Here is a 19,911-nt window from a genome sequence, read left to right on the forward strand (position 1 = left end):
ATAAGTACGGAGATTCATAACATCTGGGAGGATGGATATGTGGTCTAGATTTGATTTCAGAACACTGAACGCTGCAGAAATAATTTAACTTTGCTGCGAAGTATGCATTTTGGCGTTTTATTCTATTTTGTCCCAGCTGAGTGTTATTCAAACATTGCTAGGGTTGATAAAGGTATTTTTCAACACTCTGACCTCTAGAAATTCCCTCGGTTGAATGAAATCACATCTTGATAGCCTCAGTAAAATATCATATTGCGTCCGTGGAAAGCGATAGGCTTAATTTACTTTTTGAAAAGCGCGGGCTGGTGAATCAGCTGTTACTTGTAAACAATAGAGGTGAAATGATGGTTGCCTGGAAACCGTGATCCTCTTCATAGGTGTTTCGATCTTTATTTTGGCCTGTCACCATGTGCTCAGTCCGATCGTAGTAAGTCTTTGTTAGAATATACATCTGAGCATCGGAAGGAGGTTATAAATACTTATAATGTGAGATGGATTCACTGAAGGTATGGTTTGCTCAGTGTTATATTCTTTTGAGGTTGTATTATAATGTAATGATAAGGGGTAGCTTTTCATGAAGATCGTAATAATGTATTTGTGGTAAATATGGCCAGGTTTTACCAGAGAAATGAGACAGTGTAACCAATGAGTCCGGATTTGTTTGCTTGGTTTCATGCTTTGTGCTTAGTGTATCAAGGAAGAGGCATAAGGACGAGGAACAAAGAGGCTTATCCATGTTGAGTTTATGTTAGGGGAAGCGGTTACCATGCAAGAAAGCTTATAATATTTATTGTTATTTATGTTATGTTTGCTTTATGACTTCGTTTATGGATGCTTTAGGGTAGTGACCAATTTTCATGCATAAAAATGTAAACTACAGTGTCACGTTGAGTTGGGTAAAGACAGGGCTAAGGTTTCCAGGTTGCCAGCTTACAGTCTTAATCAGGGAAAAGAAGGAGAGTTAGTTTAAAGCCCCCTCCTCCTTTTTTTTTCTTCTCTAGATTATCAGTGGCTATTTCCATTATGATAGCAGCTGCCATGAGGGACTTTGGTAAAATAATAATGATAATAAGGTTGCATGACTCCTTGAAGATTAACAGATTTCCATATGAGTGGTATAGATATTTTCCTTATGACAGCGACTGTATTTAAAGTTTCTTATATAATTTTCCTTATTTATGGTTCTTATTTTCATTATGACAGCAACTGTATGTGATGTTCCTAATATAATCTTCCTTATCTGTTCATTATTTCTACTTTGACAGCAGCAGTGTGTGATGTTTTTGATACCTGCTAAGCCAAATTTTGCTTATCTTTGGTTATTATTTCCATTATGGAAAAGACCTTTGACAGAGTCCCTAGAGAGGTGGTGAAGTGGGCAATGAGAAAGCTTGGCTTGGAGGAGTGGCTGATTAGGGTGGTTATGGCTATGTATGTGGGTGCTCACACCCAGGTAAGAGTGAATGGAGATTTGAGTGATGGGTTTTCCATGAATGTTGGTGTGCATCACAGGGGTCAGTTTTGAGTCCCATGTTGTTTATCATGGTACTTGAAGCCCTTTCACGTGACTTTAGAAACGGACTCCCGTGGGAGTTGTATGCTGATGATTTGGTGTTGATTGCAGAGAGCGAAAGGGAGGCGGAGGAAAGGTTTAGGAAGTGGAGAGATGGTATGGGGCACAAGGGCTTAAGGGTAAATGCAGATAAAACAAAAGTGATGATATCTGGGGTTGGTGGCGGTACTGTCAAAGATGAGGGAGAGTGGCCATGTGCAGTTTGCCACAAGGGCGTGGGAAGTAGTTCTATCTTGTGTGGTGTTTGTGATAAATGGGTGCTTAAGAGATGTAGTGGTATCAGAGGTAGACTGCGAGATAATGCTGATTTTACGTGTGCGGTGTGTCGGGGAGAGCAGGTGGAGATTGTCAGACGTGAAAGAATTGAACTTGCTGGTGAATCTCTTGAGTGTGTGGAAGAGTTTTGTTATTTGAGGGACATGTTGTGTGCAGGAGGTGGGGCTGGAGCTAGCTCTGAGGCTAGGGTGAGAAATGATTGGAAGAAGATCAGGGAGCTCTTGCCTCTCCTGACATTGAGAGGACTCTCTCTACGTGCTAAGGGATCTTTGTAAGCAGCATGTGTTAGGAGTGTAATGCTGTATGGTAGTGAGACTTGGGCAGTGAAGGAGGAGGATATTCGCTGGCTCAGATGTACAGAAATAACAATGATTAGGTGGATGTGTAGTGTGTCCTTATGTCTAAGGTCTGGGGGGGCTGGGTTCACAATGGAAGAGTTGAGAGGTAGGATGGGACTGGAGTGTATTGGTGTTGTGATGAGGAGAGGTAGATTGAGATGGTTTGGACATGTGGAGAGGATGGGGGATGATAATTGGGTGAGGAAGGTGAGAAGTGTTAATGTTGGGGGTGGGGTTATGAGGGGTAGACCGAGAAAGACATGGGACGAGGTCATTAAGTGTGACCTCAAGGTTGAGGGACCGAACAGGGAGGCTGCAATGGATTGTGCAGCATGGAGAGCCGCCATTAGGTGACCAAGGCCGACGCATGCAAGCATGTTGGAGCCTTTAAAAACGAAACGATTATGGCAGCATCTGTACTTGGAGTTTCTGATAGTCTGTTTTCACACTCATGGTTATTATTTCCAATATGACAGCAACTGCTCTTGGACTTTCTGATATTTCCGTATTTATAGTTATTTCTTTTGGGTGCGGCAAAATGCTGAATTAGCATTTTTAGTCAGAAAATATAATTTTTATCACCATATAGGTGCGTTAATTACTGAAATCCATTTAAAATTTTGTGTTTAATTGGTTTTAAAAAAATCAGGATTCAGAGCAATAACTTGCTAAAGTTGGCAGAAATGTTTTTCCTTTAGTTTGGCTGCTTGCTTTGACAGACTTCTACGATGTATAAATGTTGATTTAATATGCAGATCCATTTATTTGCACTGCAAATCAGTATCTATGCAAAATAGAAGTTTGTCAAGGCGTGTTGGCATTCAAACAGGGAAATACATGCTAACTTTAGATAGTTTTCGCTCTGAATCGTGATTTTTTATTAATGGTTATATTAAGTACAGTTTTTTGACTGGATTTCAGATAGGCTAATTAGGTGTGTATGAACCTATATGGTGAAAAAAAAAAATTCCTATCAAAATTGCCAGTTTGGTAAATGACCGCAGATTCTTTGTTTTGTTGTACGATTGTACCGATATCCATTATGACATCAGCTTCACTTGGAGTTAGTTTTCCATATTAGGATGATAATAGGTGGTTACTATCATTGTCTGTTTTGTGAATATGAGTATTAAGGGGAATTGCAGTAGAAAATATAGATACCAAGGTAACTTATGGGCTGCTATTGTAATTTGTAATTTTTCTTATTTGTTTATGGGGTTTTAGCCCCATAATACTGTACTGCAGCTACTAAGCTGTCATTGGCACTATACAAATGGGTTATTGCCAAATTTATTAGAGTTGTAGGTTACAGTACAGTCAACCCCCACTATTTACAGGATCGCTTCTCATGGGTTCGCAGATTTGCAGATTTTTCTTGGAAATTATTTTGAAAATACTGAGGAAGATATTTCCGTTTTTTTTTTCACAGCATCAGCTGTTCCTAGCAGTTCATCAGTGAGTTTTTGCATGTTTTCTATGAGAAACCCTGTCCTTTAACCCCCCTTTCCCACGGGCCTTCACTACTTTGACGCTTGTTACGTAAGTACCATGCTGCAGGGCTTCACTTCTGTGATCCAGAGATTTTTAAAATTGCCCGGGCTTTCAAGTGCGGCCTTGTATCATCTATCAGTACTGCCAGTGTGTAGCTATAGGCAGTGCTGTTAATACTGCTAGTACTCGCATCCAGTGTTACCAATTTAGCCATTTTTCTGTGTTTGCCTCACCTCCCCACCTCCCCTCCCTTACCCCCTCCCCTGCCTAGCTGCAGCTTGGCCATGCAACGCAACTCCCGGCCAGTTTTTCCCATTTGCTTTTTCCTTTGAAATGTGCCCTGTGCTCTATTCTCGTACTAAAATGTATATAAAAAAGGGAAAAGGCTAATTGATACTGCCATTGGCCATGAAGTAGCTAATTTATCACCTGGCAACACCCCACGTGCACTTGGTCGCTAATTTTCCCTGTTCATTACCCATTGAAATGCCCCTTATGGCATATTCTCATACTTAAAAAAAAAAAAAAAAAAAAAAAAAAAAAAAAGCTAAGTGATACTTCCATTGACCTGGAAGTAAGCCTAGCTAATTAATCGTGTATTGTCTAGATTTCCTGCTATCCCCACAGGAGGGGCTTGGCACAGTCCAGCCATCTCCACAGGTAAGGGGTTAAAGTTAAACTGTGCAGTTACCCTGAATAGGTATACATTCCCCTCGCACAGTGAATGTATTCAGAGTAAACGATTCGCCTAGTGAACGAGCAGGGGGTAATGAGGTCCACAAAACGATAATGAATGAGTTGAACCCCGAGTGAACGAAATTGGGGAAAAGAGTAGGCCATAACCGCCGTCTCCCATATTGAACGACCCCCCCCCCCTCCCCTACTAGGCGCCGCACAAGAGGCCAGATCTGAGCAACCTGTTGAGCAGAATCCAATGGAGGACGAAGATTTGGTTATGTCGAAGATCACTAAAATTCTAGTGGCAGTGGATCTTTTGAGAGAAGAGGTCAAGGCAAATGAAACCACCTACCTTAGGACACAGGAAGTGCTTAGTGGAGTAGAAACCACTTTTCGGTATTACACTGAAAGGCACAATACAGAAGTCAACATAAGAAAACAAATACTGATCACACGCTACTGCTGAATTTGTGAACAACAGGAGCCAGTTGCCTCTACATCATCTGCTACACTTTCTGGTGAAGACGATGATGCGATGTCAGTGGTGTCATCTTTGGATTTTGAAGGCTTCATAGGAGAGGTGAATGAAGTAGAGGCACATGGGGAAGTGGTTCAGTCAAGTGATGAAGGCGTGACTGGTGACAGGAATGAGTGAGTGGAAGGTGATGTGGAGGGGTCACCCTAAGTGTATATCCCTGCCTAAGAACCACCTGTATTCAAGCCAATCAGGACTGCCATCTGCTCCACTTAAGGTAAATAACCAGTTGTTTTATATTTTATATATCTGTACTGTATATGTTTGAAATGTGCCCTTTAGTACATCTCTGTGGCTCAAAAAGCGGACTTTGAGGAAGCGGTGCTGCCCATATGTTATTTTTACCCATAAGACATGTTGTCCACAGTGAATGAATTCACAGTGAATGAGCTTGTCTGCCACCCATAAACTCTTTCACTGCGCGAGGGCACTGTATGTTGTTCAGCACAGGACATCAGCACCTTACGGCACTCAATATTTCACAACACAAGTGTCCTAATTTTTTCTCGCAATGAGAGTTTGCTTGTTACTGGCTCCTAGGGTAGCATCCCTTATTATCTGCCCACATGTCTTCTTTCTCCCTATCCTATTGGCCATTCAAAGAGGGGACCAAATCATGTGCCAGTGTGATGAATAACTGAATCAGTGGTCATTTACTGAATCAGCACAGCATTGGCGCTTTTAATTGGGAAATATTTTTATCACATATAGGTTTATTTGCACCAAATTATCTTAAATCTGGAAAAAAAAAAAAATGTGTTTAATTTAAATGTTCATTAAAAAATCTAGGTTCAGAGCTAAAACATGCTAAAATTTTCAGATTTTCCCCTTCATTTCATGAGGATGCCTTGACAAACTTGTCTTGCATAAATATTGATTTATAGTACAAGTAAATTCATTTGCACTGAAAATGCAAAACAAAAGTCTCACAGCAAGTTGTCGAGCCAGAGGCAAAACATTTCTACCAACTTTTAAAGTGCTGATTTGGTAAATGACTGCCAAATCAGAATTTCGTCACACCCATAATATGCCACTGTGCTCATTCTCTCTCAGTTCGTTTCATGGGTTGTGCAGCTTCCTTTGTTCTGCTTGTTATTATGGCTTCGTTAATTAACTCCATTCCATGTATGTGTGAAAATGGGTCCTAAGTGCGCTGCTCAGGGTGCATTTACTGCTAGGGAGCCCAAACAATGGAAAAAGTGATATCACTGGAATATAAAGTGAAATTGCTAAACATGGTGCGAGAGTGGGAGCTGGCTGGTCCTGGTCATTTTGGCTGTAAGTCATTTAGGCTGTAACATCCAAACAGCTTAAACAGCCTATGGCCTAAAGTGTATACAACCTAAATAACCAAACTTCATGAAGTTGACATTGCTGAAGTTAGGTTAGGTTAAGGCCGAAATGACTTGGGCCTCTGTCGGGTGCCATTTTGTTGTGAACAAGAGCACAGTATGTTACATCATCGCATGGGTGAGTACAGTACAGTAATACCCCTATATACAATATCCCTAGATGTGATACCCCTGGCTGAGCGGCAGGGATAGAAATACCACCATATCCCGCCTAACGATGGCCAAACCCTGGTTTAACGTTGGGTTTTGATTTTTTTACCGATTTTGATGATATTTTAGACTAAAATTGTGTGCAGTATTTAGGTTGATTTACAAACAGTTTTTAGACTTTGATTAATGTGTTTTAGCCATAGGTGGGGTGAACATTGTCATTTGGGGTATAGTTTACTGAGTTTGATTTTTTCCAGACATATTTGATGATTTTCAGATTTTATTTGTTGGTTTTAGTGAGTTATTTACAGGTGTTAGGCTTAGGTTAGCTTCTTCTACAGCTGTTAGGCCATTTAGATTGGCTTTAAACTTGTTTTTGGGCTTATTTGGGTGGGTTTAGGACTCGGTTTGGGGGAAACCCAAGGCTGATAAACACTTCCCATTACTTTACATGTTAAAAGTACCCTGATATACAATACCTCCCGTAATGATGGGGTTTTACCTAACCATTTACCGTTTATCATTAAACCAGGGTATGCCTATACACTGTACCCAGAAAGGCCTGTTATCATCCTGTACTGTGTTTTTAGGAAGTATTAATGTGCCATAAAATTCTTTTACAGGTCTCATAGTGGATTTGCAGGTAACAGGAATATCTAAAACATTTAAATAAGTGACTTTTTGTGGTAGGTTTGGGATATTCACGGAATTCAATATTTGCAGTGTGTTCTGGTGACATGTAGAGGTGTATGGTATGTAGGACTGCTGGGTCTTGATAGCAGGCTGTGAAGCCTATGCCCAGAGTCGGACACATAAAAAAAAATAAAAAATAAAAAAAAAACTCCCAGAAATATTGGGACCTGACTTTATAGTCTCTAACATTCTTGCATCAACGGCCTTGGTCACCAAATGGCAGCTCCCCTTACTGCTCAGTCATTTATTCGGAAACTTTAGTGACATTTTATTTCTTATCCACAGTCAGTGCTGGGTGGATTCTTACGAGGATCTAGAGACAGCTTTGCAGGGGCCGTCCTTTTATTCCACTATGACAGTGAGGAGCCAGCGAGACAGAGAAGAGGCAGCTCCCCCTCGCAGGAGACCAACCTGGCCCGGAGACGTGCTGCACAGCTGGCTGAAAAAAGACAACAAAAACAGGCCGAACAAAAAGAGTTAGTGCTGTGGCGGCTCCTGGCTGCTCCGAGTGTGCATGATACGAGGCACTCCCGGTACTGTACCTCACGCTTTGTTGCTTTCTGACTCCAGGGCATGGGATTATACAGCCCTCATAGCTGTACGGTCAGAAGGAATAATCAGTAACCCCTCCATCAGAGAAACCCAAGGCCATTTAACTGGTCCTTCGCTCTGAGGCAAAACAAATGCCAAATTAGGGTGAGAGAGAGAGTTGATTAACAGTGAGATGGTGAAGAAGACAGTGTAATATAATATTACACATCATTGGCTAGTGATTTTTGTCGACAGTGGGGTGATATGATTATTGCTTTTTTCAGTACACGTGCACACCACTGTAGTTTTTATTGTAGCAACACATTCATCAGCATATGAACAGTACCATAGATCAGTGCTACTGTATCCCAGCACATGTAGTCTAACAGGAACATGTACACTGTGAGCAACACCCATCACAGACACACAGGCACATGCCAGTTGAAGCTGGTCCCATTGTTTATTTGCTCATGATGAACGCATTTATATTTCATTTAAAGTTATTTATCATTCCCTATACAGTCATCCCACCTTACTCGTGGCTTTGCTGTTTGCAGTTTTGATTAATTGCAGGTTAACAAACCCTCTCTTAAATACAATTGTTTAAGATGTATTTTAGGATGGTTTTGCAACCTGTATCATAAAATAATCTCAAAATACATATTCAGCAAGTAGATTCTAACATCTGATGATATTTTACTGCAGTGCAGAAGGGTTTTTAAGCAGTCACAAAGTTTTGACTGCTAGGGCCATTTTTGCAAGATGTCAGTCATATGCAGAGTTGTCGTTTGCTGAGCTGCCCTGTTATGCATCTCCCAGGAATATGGAGGGCCATCTGTAGTTTTGAGTCAGAAGTGAATATTCATTTTGTTCTGTTGTCTCAAGAAAAAATAAGATGAAAGCATCATTCAACCTATAAACTTGCATTTTACAAGATTCACATCCAAGACTTAGAGTGAGGTCTGCCTGTAGCTGTACATGCACAAGTCACAGTAAACCTTCACATTATGGCACTGATGTAGTTGGGTGATATTGCTGCCTGGTTACACGAGCATTGCTCAGTTTCCTCCGTATCACCAAACATGACTGTGGACTAGGCCTACAGGAAAAGGGCAGCTTGAGCATACAGTCCACCACATTCACATCCAGATGAACTTGGGGCCACAACAGCATCAACAACATCAGTAAATTATATACAGTGAGCAATGGAGTCATCAGCACATGAGCATTAGTGCACATGGCAGTACACTAGGTACATCATAGCATTTTTTACATTACCCCTTTTTTTTTTTTACCTTCATGAAACCTCATATAAGATGTATCACTTTATTTTCCTCTTGACTACAATGTACCTCATAGTTTTATATTGTAGGTCTCATTGGAGGCTTTCTAGTACCATGTCTCCATAGTGTTTTAATCAGCATGTTGCATCACAACAATCTCTTGTGTGATGTTTACCTCATATGAATACAAACACAGGCATATTTTATTTTATATATTTTTTTAATGCATCCAGCTCTGGGCATAGGCTCCACAGTGTTTTCTCTGAGGCTCAGCAGCCCTCCTACATGCTATACACCTCCACATGTCACAAGGTGCTAACACCCACCACCCTTTTTGAACACATGCCAGGGATGCCTCATACTAGACTGATGTATTGGTATTAGCATGGGTGTTAGTATGTTGGCAGGTCTTGTGGTGGATCAGCAAAGTCTGTTATAATGAAAATCAAATCCTTAAACTGCTCCCCGCCCCAGTTGGGATTCAGACTTGGTTCCAATGGCACTGCAGGCCACCTCTCTACCAGCTTAGCCACTGCCTCCCCCAGTGTGCAGATGCTGCTGTAAAGTTTAATATGCCACCAAGAGTGCAGCCCTCAGTGTGATGTCCTGCCCAGTCTTACTCTTATCCCTTATCACTTTTTTGCATGTTTTCTAACCATATTGGCTCATCTTCTTGGTCTTCTATGCCTCCACCTCTCCTCGAATCTCCTTATTTATGTATACCTTCTTAAAAACTAAAGTTATATACATCACATTTTGTCTATTCAAACACACTGTTTAGTTTTTTTTTTTTTTTTTTATCATTAGACATACTTGTTAACTTTCATTCACAGTAGTATATTGTTGTGTCACAGTGTCTTAGCTCATCCAGTCTACACACCCTGGTACTGGCATAGATCAGTGCCTCTCTCTCTCTCTCTCTCTCTCTCTCTCTCTGCCATGCAAGTGTCTCAACTTTGCATTAAATGGATACTAACACAGCTTATACCACTTGCAATATTTGCAGTGTATTACGTTTTCTGTTCCTCATCAAAGCCTTTTTTACATCACCTATTTTTTCTCAGTAAGCAACTTTCCATTCGTTTCATTGCTACCCTATCTATCTGCAACATGCCAGTATCCATTTACTGTACATATGGTATGGTATATACAGTGTACTACTGTGTGTGTATATATATATATATATATATATATATATATACAGTACAGTCACTATTTTCGTGCCTAATTGGTACCGCAATTGCGGCACGAAACTTAAACTCGCGAAATTCATGCATATACTTTACACGTTATAAGTGGCAATTGGTTCCGGGATCAGCCACCTCATTCCCCCATAGCTACCCATTAATGACACAACACCCCTACTATAAATTACATAAAGTTAATCAGACATATAATATATTACTGGACAAAGAATTTACTAACACTGACACTTAGGCTGAACTGCTTGATGGGGCTTGAAGATGAGTTCCGAGGCTGAGAGCGGTGGTTAGTTACCACCTGCCCCCTCACTGCTCCCTGCCACCACTGTTGAGTTTCACACACCACCACTTACCGATGCTTCAACATCAAAGCCCTCAAAATCCAGTGGGAACTCATCAAGCTCCCCAGTGTCATCAATGTCCTCGTCCACAGCACCTTCGTCCTCCTCTGTCTGTATGTTCTCCAAAGCCTGGACTTTTTGAATACGAGGGGACAGGAATGGTGTTATGAGAGTCTGATGACGTGCTTGAACTCTGGCATTGAAAAGGTCCATATAATTAGCCAGAAGTCTACCCACCATCAGGAGGAAAATGTCCCTGATCACTGGCCTCCCATCACATTCCTCAATTTGCACTTTCAAACGAGCAGTGGTTGCCAGTAAGCCTGTGATTTGGCGAGATGTTGGCTCACCTGGTGGGACAGGTAAAGGTTCCTGAACTTCGTTATCATTGACTCGTTCACCTGTTTCCAACATCTCCTCAATGGTCGATTCAAAACAAGTGACTGCGGAGATGTGGGGGCTCGCGAAAATCGTAGGAAAATCGCGAGACTCCTAGAAAAAAAACATCCCCTTGCCATCGCAAAACAAAATTTGGCGAGAGTATATATCGGAAAAACAGTGACTATACTGTATATACAGTGCTCGTCAGAAGTATCGAGCGCCCTGCGTCCCTCCTACGAAACAAATAATGCATTTTATGTACCTTTAGTGCTTCGTAGGGTATCCTTTATGCTTCTTCACGGACCTGAGACGTCTTGGAAGTGAAAGGGGGAGGTTCCTGTGGTGTTGGAGGGGTATTTTGTCCCAGGAGTCATGAATGGCGGCTTCCAGCTTAGGCAGAGAGCTCACGTCCTTCCCTTGGAGATTCTTCTTTACGAGGTACCAGAGGTTTTCTATCGGGATGAGGTCTGGGCTATTTCCCGGCCAGTCTTTCATGAATGATACCTCACAGTCACAAAGCCAGTTGGTGACCGATTTGGCCTTATGAGCAGGTGCACCGTCCTGCTGAAACACTCGTGCACCTGTGAGCTCGAAGGACTCTGGTAAATGATCACACAGAAGCTCCAGATAAAAGTCTTGATTCACTCTGCAGTTCTTGGGAAGCACAACAAGCTTCCCCAAACCTTTACCAGAAAAACAACCCCATACCATGAGTGAATCAGGATGTTTAACTGTGCTTTCCACGTAACGTGGGTCAAGTGGTTCACTACCTTTGCGCCGGTACACACGTGCTCCTCGGTTACAGGTAACACGAAACGTTGCCTCATCAGACCACAACACTGACAACCATTGCTCCTTACCCCAGTTAAGGTATTTGTTAGCAAAGGCAAGCCTATGAAGTCGCTGGTAACGTGTGAGAAGAGGCTTTCTCACAGGCCTGTGACTTTTGAAACCAAGTTCCTGACCCTTCGAGACACTATGCGCACAGAAACCTCACCAAACACTTCCGGGTTGCTCTCCTTTATTTTCCTTGCACTCACACGAGGATTAGACTCCATTGCACGTTTTAAAACATTAACAGACCTCGGGGAAGTTTTCCTGGGCCTATCAGACCGCGGTTTCTTTGTGGGAACGTCACCACTGTTTTCCACTCGAAAATGGGATATGATTTCACTCGATAGTTCACGGGTAGGTGCCATAACAAAGTGGCGAAAGCCAAAACACTGCATGACGCTCGGTAAAAAATGGAGCAAAAAGAGAGGGAGACGCAGTGGAGTTCCTCTCTCTCAGGCAGCCCATAGGCAACTGAGGTGTGAACCAATCAGCGTGTAGGAAGGCCTCAGGCTACTGTGACGTCATGCTAGCACTGCAAACATCTGGCTCAATTTTTACTACCAAAAATGGGTGTTTCTTTTTTGGCCATAAGTATTGCGCACCCTGCAATAGGCGCTCGATACTTTTGACAAGTACTGTATATATATATATATATATATATATATATATATATATATATAAGTACATCCCCCTAGTATGTGCCTATGGGCGGCAGAGGTGCTCGTGTACTAGGATTTCGTGTACTGGGAATAAATAAACTATTGGGAAAATTAACATATGGGCAGCACCCCCTTCTATCAGTGACCTTTTTGACTCGTTTGAGGGAAAATATCTAAGACATATACAGTACAGTACTTAAGATACAACTGAAAGGTAACAAGAATATGGCTGCTCACCTTAATTAAAGAAGACAACAGGCTTGATGGATGGAGAAGGGGTTCCAAGGCAGGGTGAGGCACTTAGCGTGCACTCCCGGCACCATCCGCCGCACCACCTGATGCACCGCCAACTGCACCATCCGCCTCACCAATCTCCTCACCAACACTTTCACAGCCACCTCACTCGCTTCCTCCGTGAATCTTTCAGAGTCTATCGATGACACCCACTGACATCATCTCATCCTCTAGTTCCTCCCCAGAAATTGGCTCTGCAGAAGAAGGCACTGCTTCCTCGGGTTCCTGAATTTTTGGTGGCCGCTGAATGTAACAGGTGATGAGGATTTGTTTCCTTCTGTTAATTTCTTGATGGCGCTTCTGTGTGTAGTAGTGGAGGGTTCTGTCTTGTGAACTCAGAACCTCTTCCATTTGTTGCTGGCACAGTTCCATGCTCTCGAATTCCTCCTTGAACCTATTCAGGGCACACAGGATTCGACTAATCCTAGGCATTGGCAAATACTGTCCATCACTTCCACTGCCTGCTGTTCTGCTGTCAGGGTCAGTTGTTCGGAGTCTGCATTGTGTAGTGGAGAGGCAGGTGTTGTACTCAGGGTTCACACCTGAAAACACTGGTTTTGGGCAGTTTTTTCCTGCCACCTCGCGTTGTGTGGGTGTGACTTGTGTACTCTGGTTAGGAAAATATCAAAAACAGGTCCTCACGCATTAGGGGTTTCGCAAACTAGGGGGATGTACTGTATATGTGTATGTATATATATATATATATATATATATATATATATATATATATACAGTGGGCTCACACAGTGCACGAGAGATTGAGCGGTGCACGAGCTCACGCACTGGGAATTCGCATACTAGGAATACATAACCTTATGGGAATAATTACATATGGGCGGTACCCCCTCATACCTGGACATTTTTTGGCCCTTAGAGACATAATAAAGGTCATATGTTTCAGACATTGCACTAAAGCTATAGCTACAATAACAAAAATATGGGTAGTTACCTTAACAACAGTAGACAACAGGCCTGATGACCTTAAATAACAGGGGTTCCAAGGTGCGGCAACATTTACAGCGCCGCACTCCCCATCGCACCAACACTTTCCTCCGCAGACTCCTCTTGATCACCTTCCCCAGGAGCATCAAAGTCACTCACTTCAGCCATAAACCCTTCAAAGTCCAATGCTGACACTTCTGACATTGCATCCTCTTCATCCTCAACAGGAACAGGAGCAGACGATGTAGATGGTTCCGCTATTTCACCAACTTGGGCCCGCTGTGTGTAGCTTGTTATGAGCGTCTGTCTTCTCCTGTTTATTTCTTCCCTGTGCCTGTTTGTGTAGAAACGGAAGAGTTTGTCGATATCCAACCAGAAGTTCCTCCGTTCTTAGGTTGCTCACTTCCTGTTCCTTCACCTCTTCCTCGAGCTTATCCACGGCAGCAAGGATCTTGCTAATGTTTGGCATACACAGCTCAGTCCTGCCTTCCATCACGCTAGGCTGCTCAACTTGACTCTGTCTGGTGCATCAGCATGACGACACATGACGTGCTCTGTGAGGGGCGGTCGTGCACTAGTAGAAAATAGCATTTTTGAGCCACTCCTTGCCTCTGCCTCACGTTCTGTGCGGTAAACTCGCGCATTAAAGGGGTTTTGGTTATGATTTGTGGTCACTCGTGCACAAGGCGAATCGCGCACTGCGGTGATGCGCACTGTGCGAGCCCATTGTATATATATATGTATATATATACTGTATATGTATATGAGGCCCTGCGTGCAAGAGTATACCCATGCACCACCTTGTTGAAAATTGAGATAATTCTATCCCACAGTCCCTCAGAGTATGTACTTTCATGTGGACTAGTTGGATGTGATGTATGACCCAAGACGTAAGGGCGAAAACCCATAGAAATAACATTGGGTTTACATCGCCACCCTTTATCAAGCACTTTTCGCCACAATGTTGTATTTTTTATTGCAGCAACCACTGTATTCATTAACCCTTTAAGTCCGGGTCGGGTCTTAAGACGGGTTCTCTTGATGGATTCCGGGTCGGGACTTTTGAGTAAAAGAGCCTCAGGCAACGGGTGGCATCGTTTGATACCCCCAACCTTCCACGTTGCACTCAGAGGGGTCTGGGCTCTGACGTCATATGTAAACAAACCTGCTGGTACAAATCACAGAGTTATACATATAGAGCGCGCGTCCCTGTGTTGTGGTATGGGCGATAAGTGAAGCCAGCGGGCCCGGCGCGGCGGCCATCTTAGGATGCCCACTCTACCGAGTCCCGACCTTCCCGTACAGCTCATCATAATTCACAAATACTAACCTTTCCCGAGTGTTTTTTGCATTATATCCTGATGTAAATAGATAGAGCAGTTATCAATATAATTACTTTAGCTATTTTAAGCCTTTTCTCCATTACTATTGCGCTCTGAATGAAGTGAGAAGAAAAGTTATTCCCGGTCCCCTTACCTTGTCTCTACGCACCATTTTACTTTGGATACACAAAAATCAACGATTAGAAGCGAACATATACCAATTTATTAATAGCATTACATTAATTGAGTGGATGGTGAGTGCCCTCACTTACTGGTTCTTAAATAATACTAACTTAGTGTTTTCCTAACATAACAGCCTCTTACTTTAGCAGTGGTTGCTTTTGCAAGATGATGCAAACGTATCTTGCAATATGCAAGCACCACTGCTTTAATAAGAGAAAAAATGTGATTAATATCAGGTGAACATTCAAACATATGGGAATTATGTGTTTTAAATGCAGTGCTACCAGTCTCTTTCAATACAGAATATGCAACTAGAGAGGAAATTCTGGGAATGTTACGTAGCTCTTTGTCATGACTTTTCAACATTATCTGAAATATTTTCTCTGTGGATCTGCAGACAGACACAGCACTCATAGAGGGCTTTATCAAGCCGCCTTTGTCCTTAACCAGTATCAATGCACAACTTTTATCATTGTTCTTAATTTCTGTTGCTGTAAGTGCAGACAAGCAGTCTGGACATGAAATATTTCTCTTTACCATTTTAACTGCATATCCGGCAATGTAACCTACTGCAGCTTCCTTATAATCTGACACATCTGTAAAGTTTGGACAGTCTACATAATCATGATCTTCTTGGGCAGGACTACGAGGAATGATATCATATCTTCTTGCCATCATAATATCTTCAGTTTTATCCTCTAAAGCTTTCTTCATGACACTGCTAGATGTTGCAGATGTGAGCACTTCAGTGAGGTCTTGTGCAGAGACATTCCCGTTTGACGTTTTTATTTCATGCCTCAGAATGAGTCTCTTGTATGCTGCCATGAGGTTTAACGCAGAAGGGTTATTTCGAAAGCCACCAGATGCTCGAATTGCACAGAAAAAGAGTTCTAAGTGATCCTGTGACAGCTTATAAGTTAGAAAGTACTGGAGTGGCTTATTTACACCTACAAACTGTTTATAAAGTGCCTGAACACTCTTAATGGCAGCCAAAAAACCAATGAAAGGTGTCTTTCTAGAAGTTTTGTACATGAGGATGTCATCAGAATTAGTGATAGTCATTAGATAAGCAAATGCTTGACCTAAGAATGACATTGAAACTACTTCTGTCTTAGGTTGAAGTGCTGCTTTCATTCCTCTAGCAAATTTGTTTCTCGAGTTCAGTACATCAAAAAGTTTATCAGCCATTTGCAGAAATTTAACTGTACCCTGACAATCCTTAAACTGTGGGAGATGTAATGAATCCCGACAGAAGATTAATGCATCAGCTACACTAGAACTCAGTGCTTGCGCAGCAAGTTTTACTTTCATCTTTTGAGTGTGCCATGAAAGATGGATATCCCTGAGTTTATTTCCTAAATGAAGGCCCTCCTCTTCTTGAAGTTGATGTAGTGCTTGAATATATTTCCATTCTATTTTATTTCCTGATCACAGAGAACCGAGCACATCTTACCTGTTTTGAATTGAGCGTGAGACTGGGCATCCCAATATGGCCGCTGAGCCACTTCCGGTTGCGTCACTTTCAAACCAGGGTGGCGCACTCTATATGTATAACTCTGTGGTACAAATGTACCGGGTTTTAGGGTGGATTTTTTTTTTTTTTTTTTTAGCATTTTATGCTCAAATAATTACCTAAAAATGACTCATAAACCATAAGATAATTTTCTACAAACAAATATATGCCTAAAATCCTTCAAAAATATGCTGTAATAACAGTACATGTGACCGATTTTTTTTTCACGTCTGCAACGCGCGGAGGTTAGGCAGCGCGATTGTGCGTAGCGTGGAGTTAGAGGGAAGTCTTCACTTTTCGCCCTCAGCACAGTATTCAGATGAGATGGCAGAACCGGACAGCAATTTGCAGAACTCTGAAGTGACTAGTAGACTTGATGAAGAGAGGGAAGTGCATGACATCACCGATTTTGAAGGATTTTCCGACAGTGATACACAAACTCCGTCAACCTCAGGGGTATCAGTGAGTAGTGCTGGCGTGAAACGTAAGTTATCGCCAGGTTTGGAGTACGATAGTGATGACCAGGAGAGTGGTAGTGACAGTGAGGGGATGGCACAGGAGAGTGGTAGTGACAGTGAGGGGATGGCAGACAGTGACAGTGATGGATTTATTCCCGTGAGTGACGAGAGTGATGATGATTCAGACCTAAGTGATGATGATGATGATCCCAGGGTGTGTGACCCTCCCCGTAGGCCTGGTGGTATTGGTAGTGCTGGTGGATCTGGGTTTATCTGGGCAAATGGTGATAGATTCATACCAAATTGCTATAGATTTGATGCAACTCACAGTGGAGTGACAAGGGCTGCTGGAGTAGACAAAAACAGTTCTGAAATGGAGTATTTTCTCCTGTTTTTTGATGGTGAAATTCTTGATTATTTGGTACAAGAAATAAGTTTTTCTAATAAGAAAAGAATGTTCTGTTCAAACTATAAGAAGAAGAAAAGTTTTGTTGAATGAGAGGAAATAAGTTCTGTTCTAATTACTGGTAGCATTAGTAAAGTTCAGAAGTTGAAATTACAATTTTTTGAATATGGAAACAAGTTCTGTTTTGAAAATAATTGTACACAGAAGCAAGAAATAAGTTTTTCTAATAAGGAAAGAATGTTCTGTTCAAGCTATAAGTGAAAACACCAGATAGAAAAAAGTTGTTTGTTTACTTTCTGCGGCATCCTCATGGATTACCCATACTGCATTCATCAGCTTCATCAGCTGTAATTTCAGTAATGGGTAGGTAAAATATATTTATTTTATTATTTTTATTGATATTTCATCATTATCCATCATCCCAAACACATAAATCATAAAAATATGACATGTCAAATTTCCCGAAACTTTTGCCTCCCGGGGCATGTCTGCGGATTCTGAATTGCCTCACAGAGGGGTTAATAAGATTAGTAATGTAAAACATCGTTATTCCTAGTATTATGGGTGTTGTTTTGTTTGTTTTGCATTTAATAGGTGTAAAGTGTCTATTGTTCACATAAAAACACAGAACAACGAGGACCAGGTGAAAAAAAAAATGTTGCCTATTGATCATTTTTTTGTAAAATTTATAAAACTTACTTTTTATGACAATAAGCAGGCAAATTCATAACCAACCACTCTACAGACATTCAACTTCATCTTACAACATAAAGGAACTCACTAGCTATTGGCTTGCGGTACTAGTTTGTGCATAAAAGCAGCAGCTTTATATGGTAATATGTCGATTTTTTTTTTTTTTTTTTTTTTTTTTTTGTCGGGTAAAAACAATAGTACCTTGACTAAAAAGTTTTGGGATAAAGTAGAGACAATCAGCTTCAAAATGTAAACGCCATTATCCTAGGTATAATAGTTTTTGCGGTATCGTCCTTCAGAGTTGTAAGAACTTTAAACGGGATTTCTGCCACTTGTAAAAAATGGTGCATGGGTATACTCCTGCATGCAGGGCCTCATATATGTACTGTAAAGTCTCACTATAACAGACTAATTGGGGCCCAAGCCATTCTGAAAAAGGCAAAACTCCGATAAAAGTGACATCCGGACTCCCCCCCGCTAACCCAGACATTTTCTGGTACATCAGACATTAGTCAGGATCGCACCAACAGTTATTAACTCTCATAGTCTGGGGATGCTTTTTCCATGTTGTTCTTCCCGTCTTCTTATGATTGTGTTAAACTTAGAATAGACTTTTCTGACTGAAGGGGTTAGATGTAGCCATTAATAAATCCTCCGAATATAAGAGGCCTTTTGTAAGTTGAATAAATTCGTTTGGTCACAGCAAGAGTAGGATAAAAAGTACACTACCTGGATATAGGGGGTTGAACTGTTTTCACTACCATTGCAGTACTGTACTGTATTATACATTCACTACAATAATTAAATGGTATAATATGTATAATAATACTGTACTGTGCACTGATAAACACGTCTTATTTACCTTACTGTGGTGAACATAACTGAAGTGGTCAGGCAGTCCAGACTGCTTCTGGCTTTATCGGACTTTTTCTGGTACAGTATATAAGAATTAGTCCAGTAGCTCCTCGATCAAGGTAAAAGTGAATTCTGGTCTGTTGAAGTCTGTTATATTGAGGCTTTACTGTATGTATACTGTATATCCATCCATCATCCAATCCTACGTTGCCCCATGAGGAGCGTAGGAGCCCGGGGCTAAGCAGTTGATCCTTACATTTAAGATGAGAGTGACCAACCTCACTCATTCCTGAGTGGCATTATGTGAGCAATCAACCCCAACCATCCCTTGGATATAAACCTTCACCGGCTCAATCCGATTGAAGCGCAATAATTACCCACTAAACCACCAGGTGCCAAAATTTGGTTATTTGGTTACCACTCAGCATAGTAAATAGTTTCCTGGTGTACAGGAAACCATTTGGCTTGTCACTCAATGTAGAGTCACCCACAGGCAGAAGGAAGAGGAAAGAATGAAGGAATGAAAGACAGAAGAGGGAGTTTAAAGTCACAAGTAGGCTGAAGGACGAGGAAAGAATGAAGAAAAGAAAGATAGAAGATGAATGAAGGAAAGAAGGATGGAGGAAAGGACAGGGCAGACACCCAAGAGCAGCACTACATTGAGTGAGTGTATATATATATATATATATATATATATATATATATATATATATATATATATATATATATATATATATATATATACATATATGTATATACTGCATATCTCTATATACCGGTATATATATATATATATATATATATATATATATATATATATATATATACATATATGTATATACTGCATATCTCTATATACCGGTATATATATATATATATATATATATATATATATATGTATATACTGCATATCTATATATACCGGTAT

At 41.2% G+C, this 19,911-nt stretch overlaps 1 protein-coding gene across 2 annotated transcripts in view; it reads left to right on the forward strand.

The window, feature by feature from the left end:
* The first annotated feature begins 491 nt into the window (after nucleotides 1-491).
* tank (EI24 domain-containing protein tank) overlaps nucleotides 492-19,911 on the forward strand; it is a 75,525-nt gene continuing 56,105 nt past the window's right edge. For both annotated transcript variants that reach the window (XM_080275713.1, XM_080275714.1), the window contains exons 1-2: nucleotides 492-506; nucleotides 7,372-7,562. In XM_080275713.1, the coding sequence (XP_080131839.1) occupies nucleotides 492-506; nucleotides 7,372-7,562 (206 nt within the window). The remainder of the gene's footprint in view (nucleotides 507-7,371; nucleotides 7,563-19,911) is intronic.

Source organism: Coenobita brevimanus, chromosome 62, assembly GCF_032717465.1.
Source record: "Coenobita brevimanus isolate Jiangsu-jjx chromosome 62, ASM3271746v2, whole genome shotgun sequence".
Classification (NCBI taxonomy): Eukaryota; Metazoa; Arthropoda; class Malacostraca; order Decapoda; family Coenobitidae; genus Coenobita; species Coenobita brevimanus.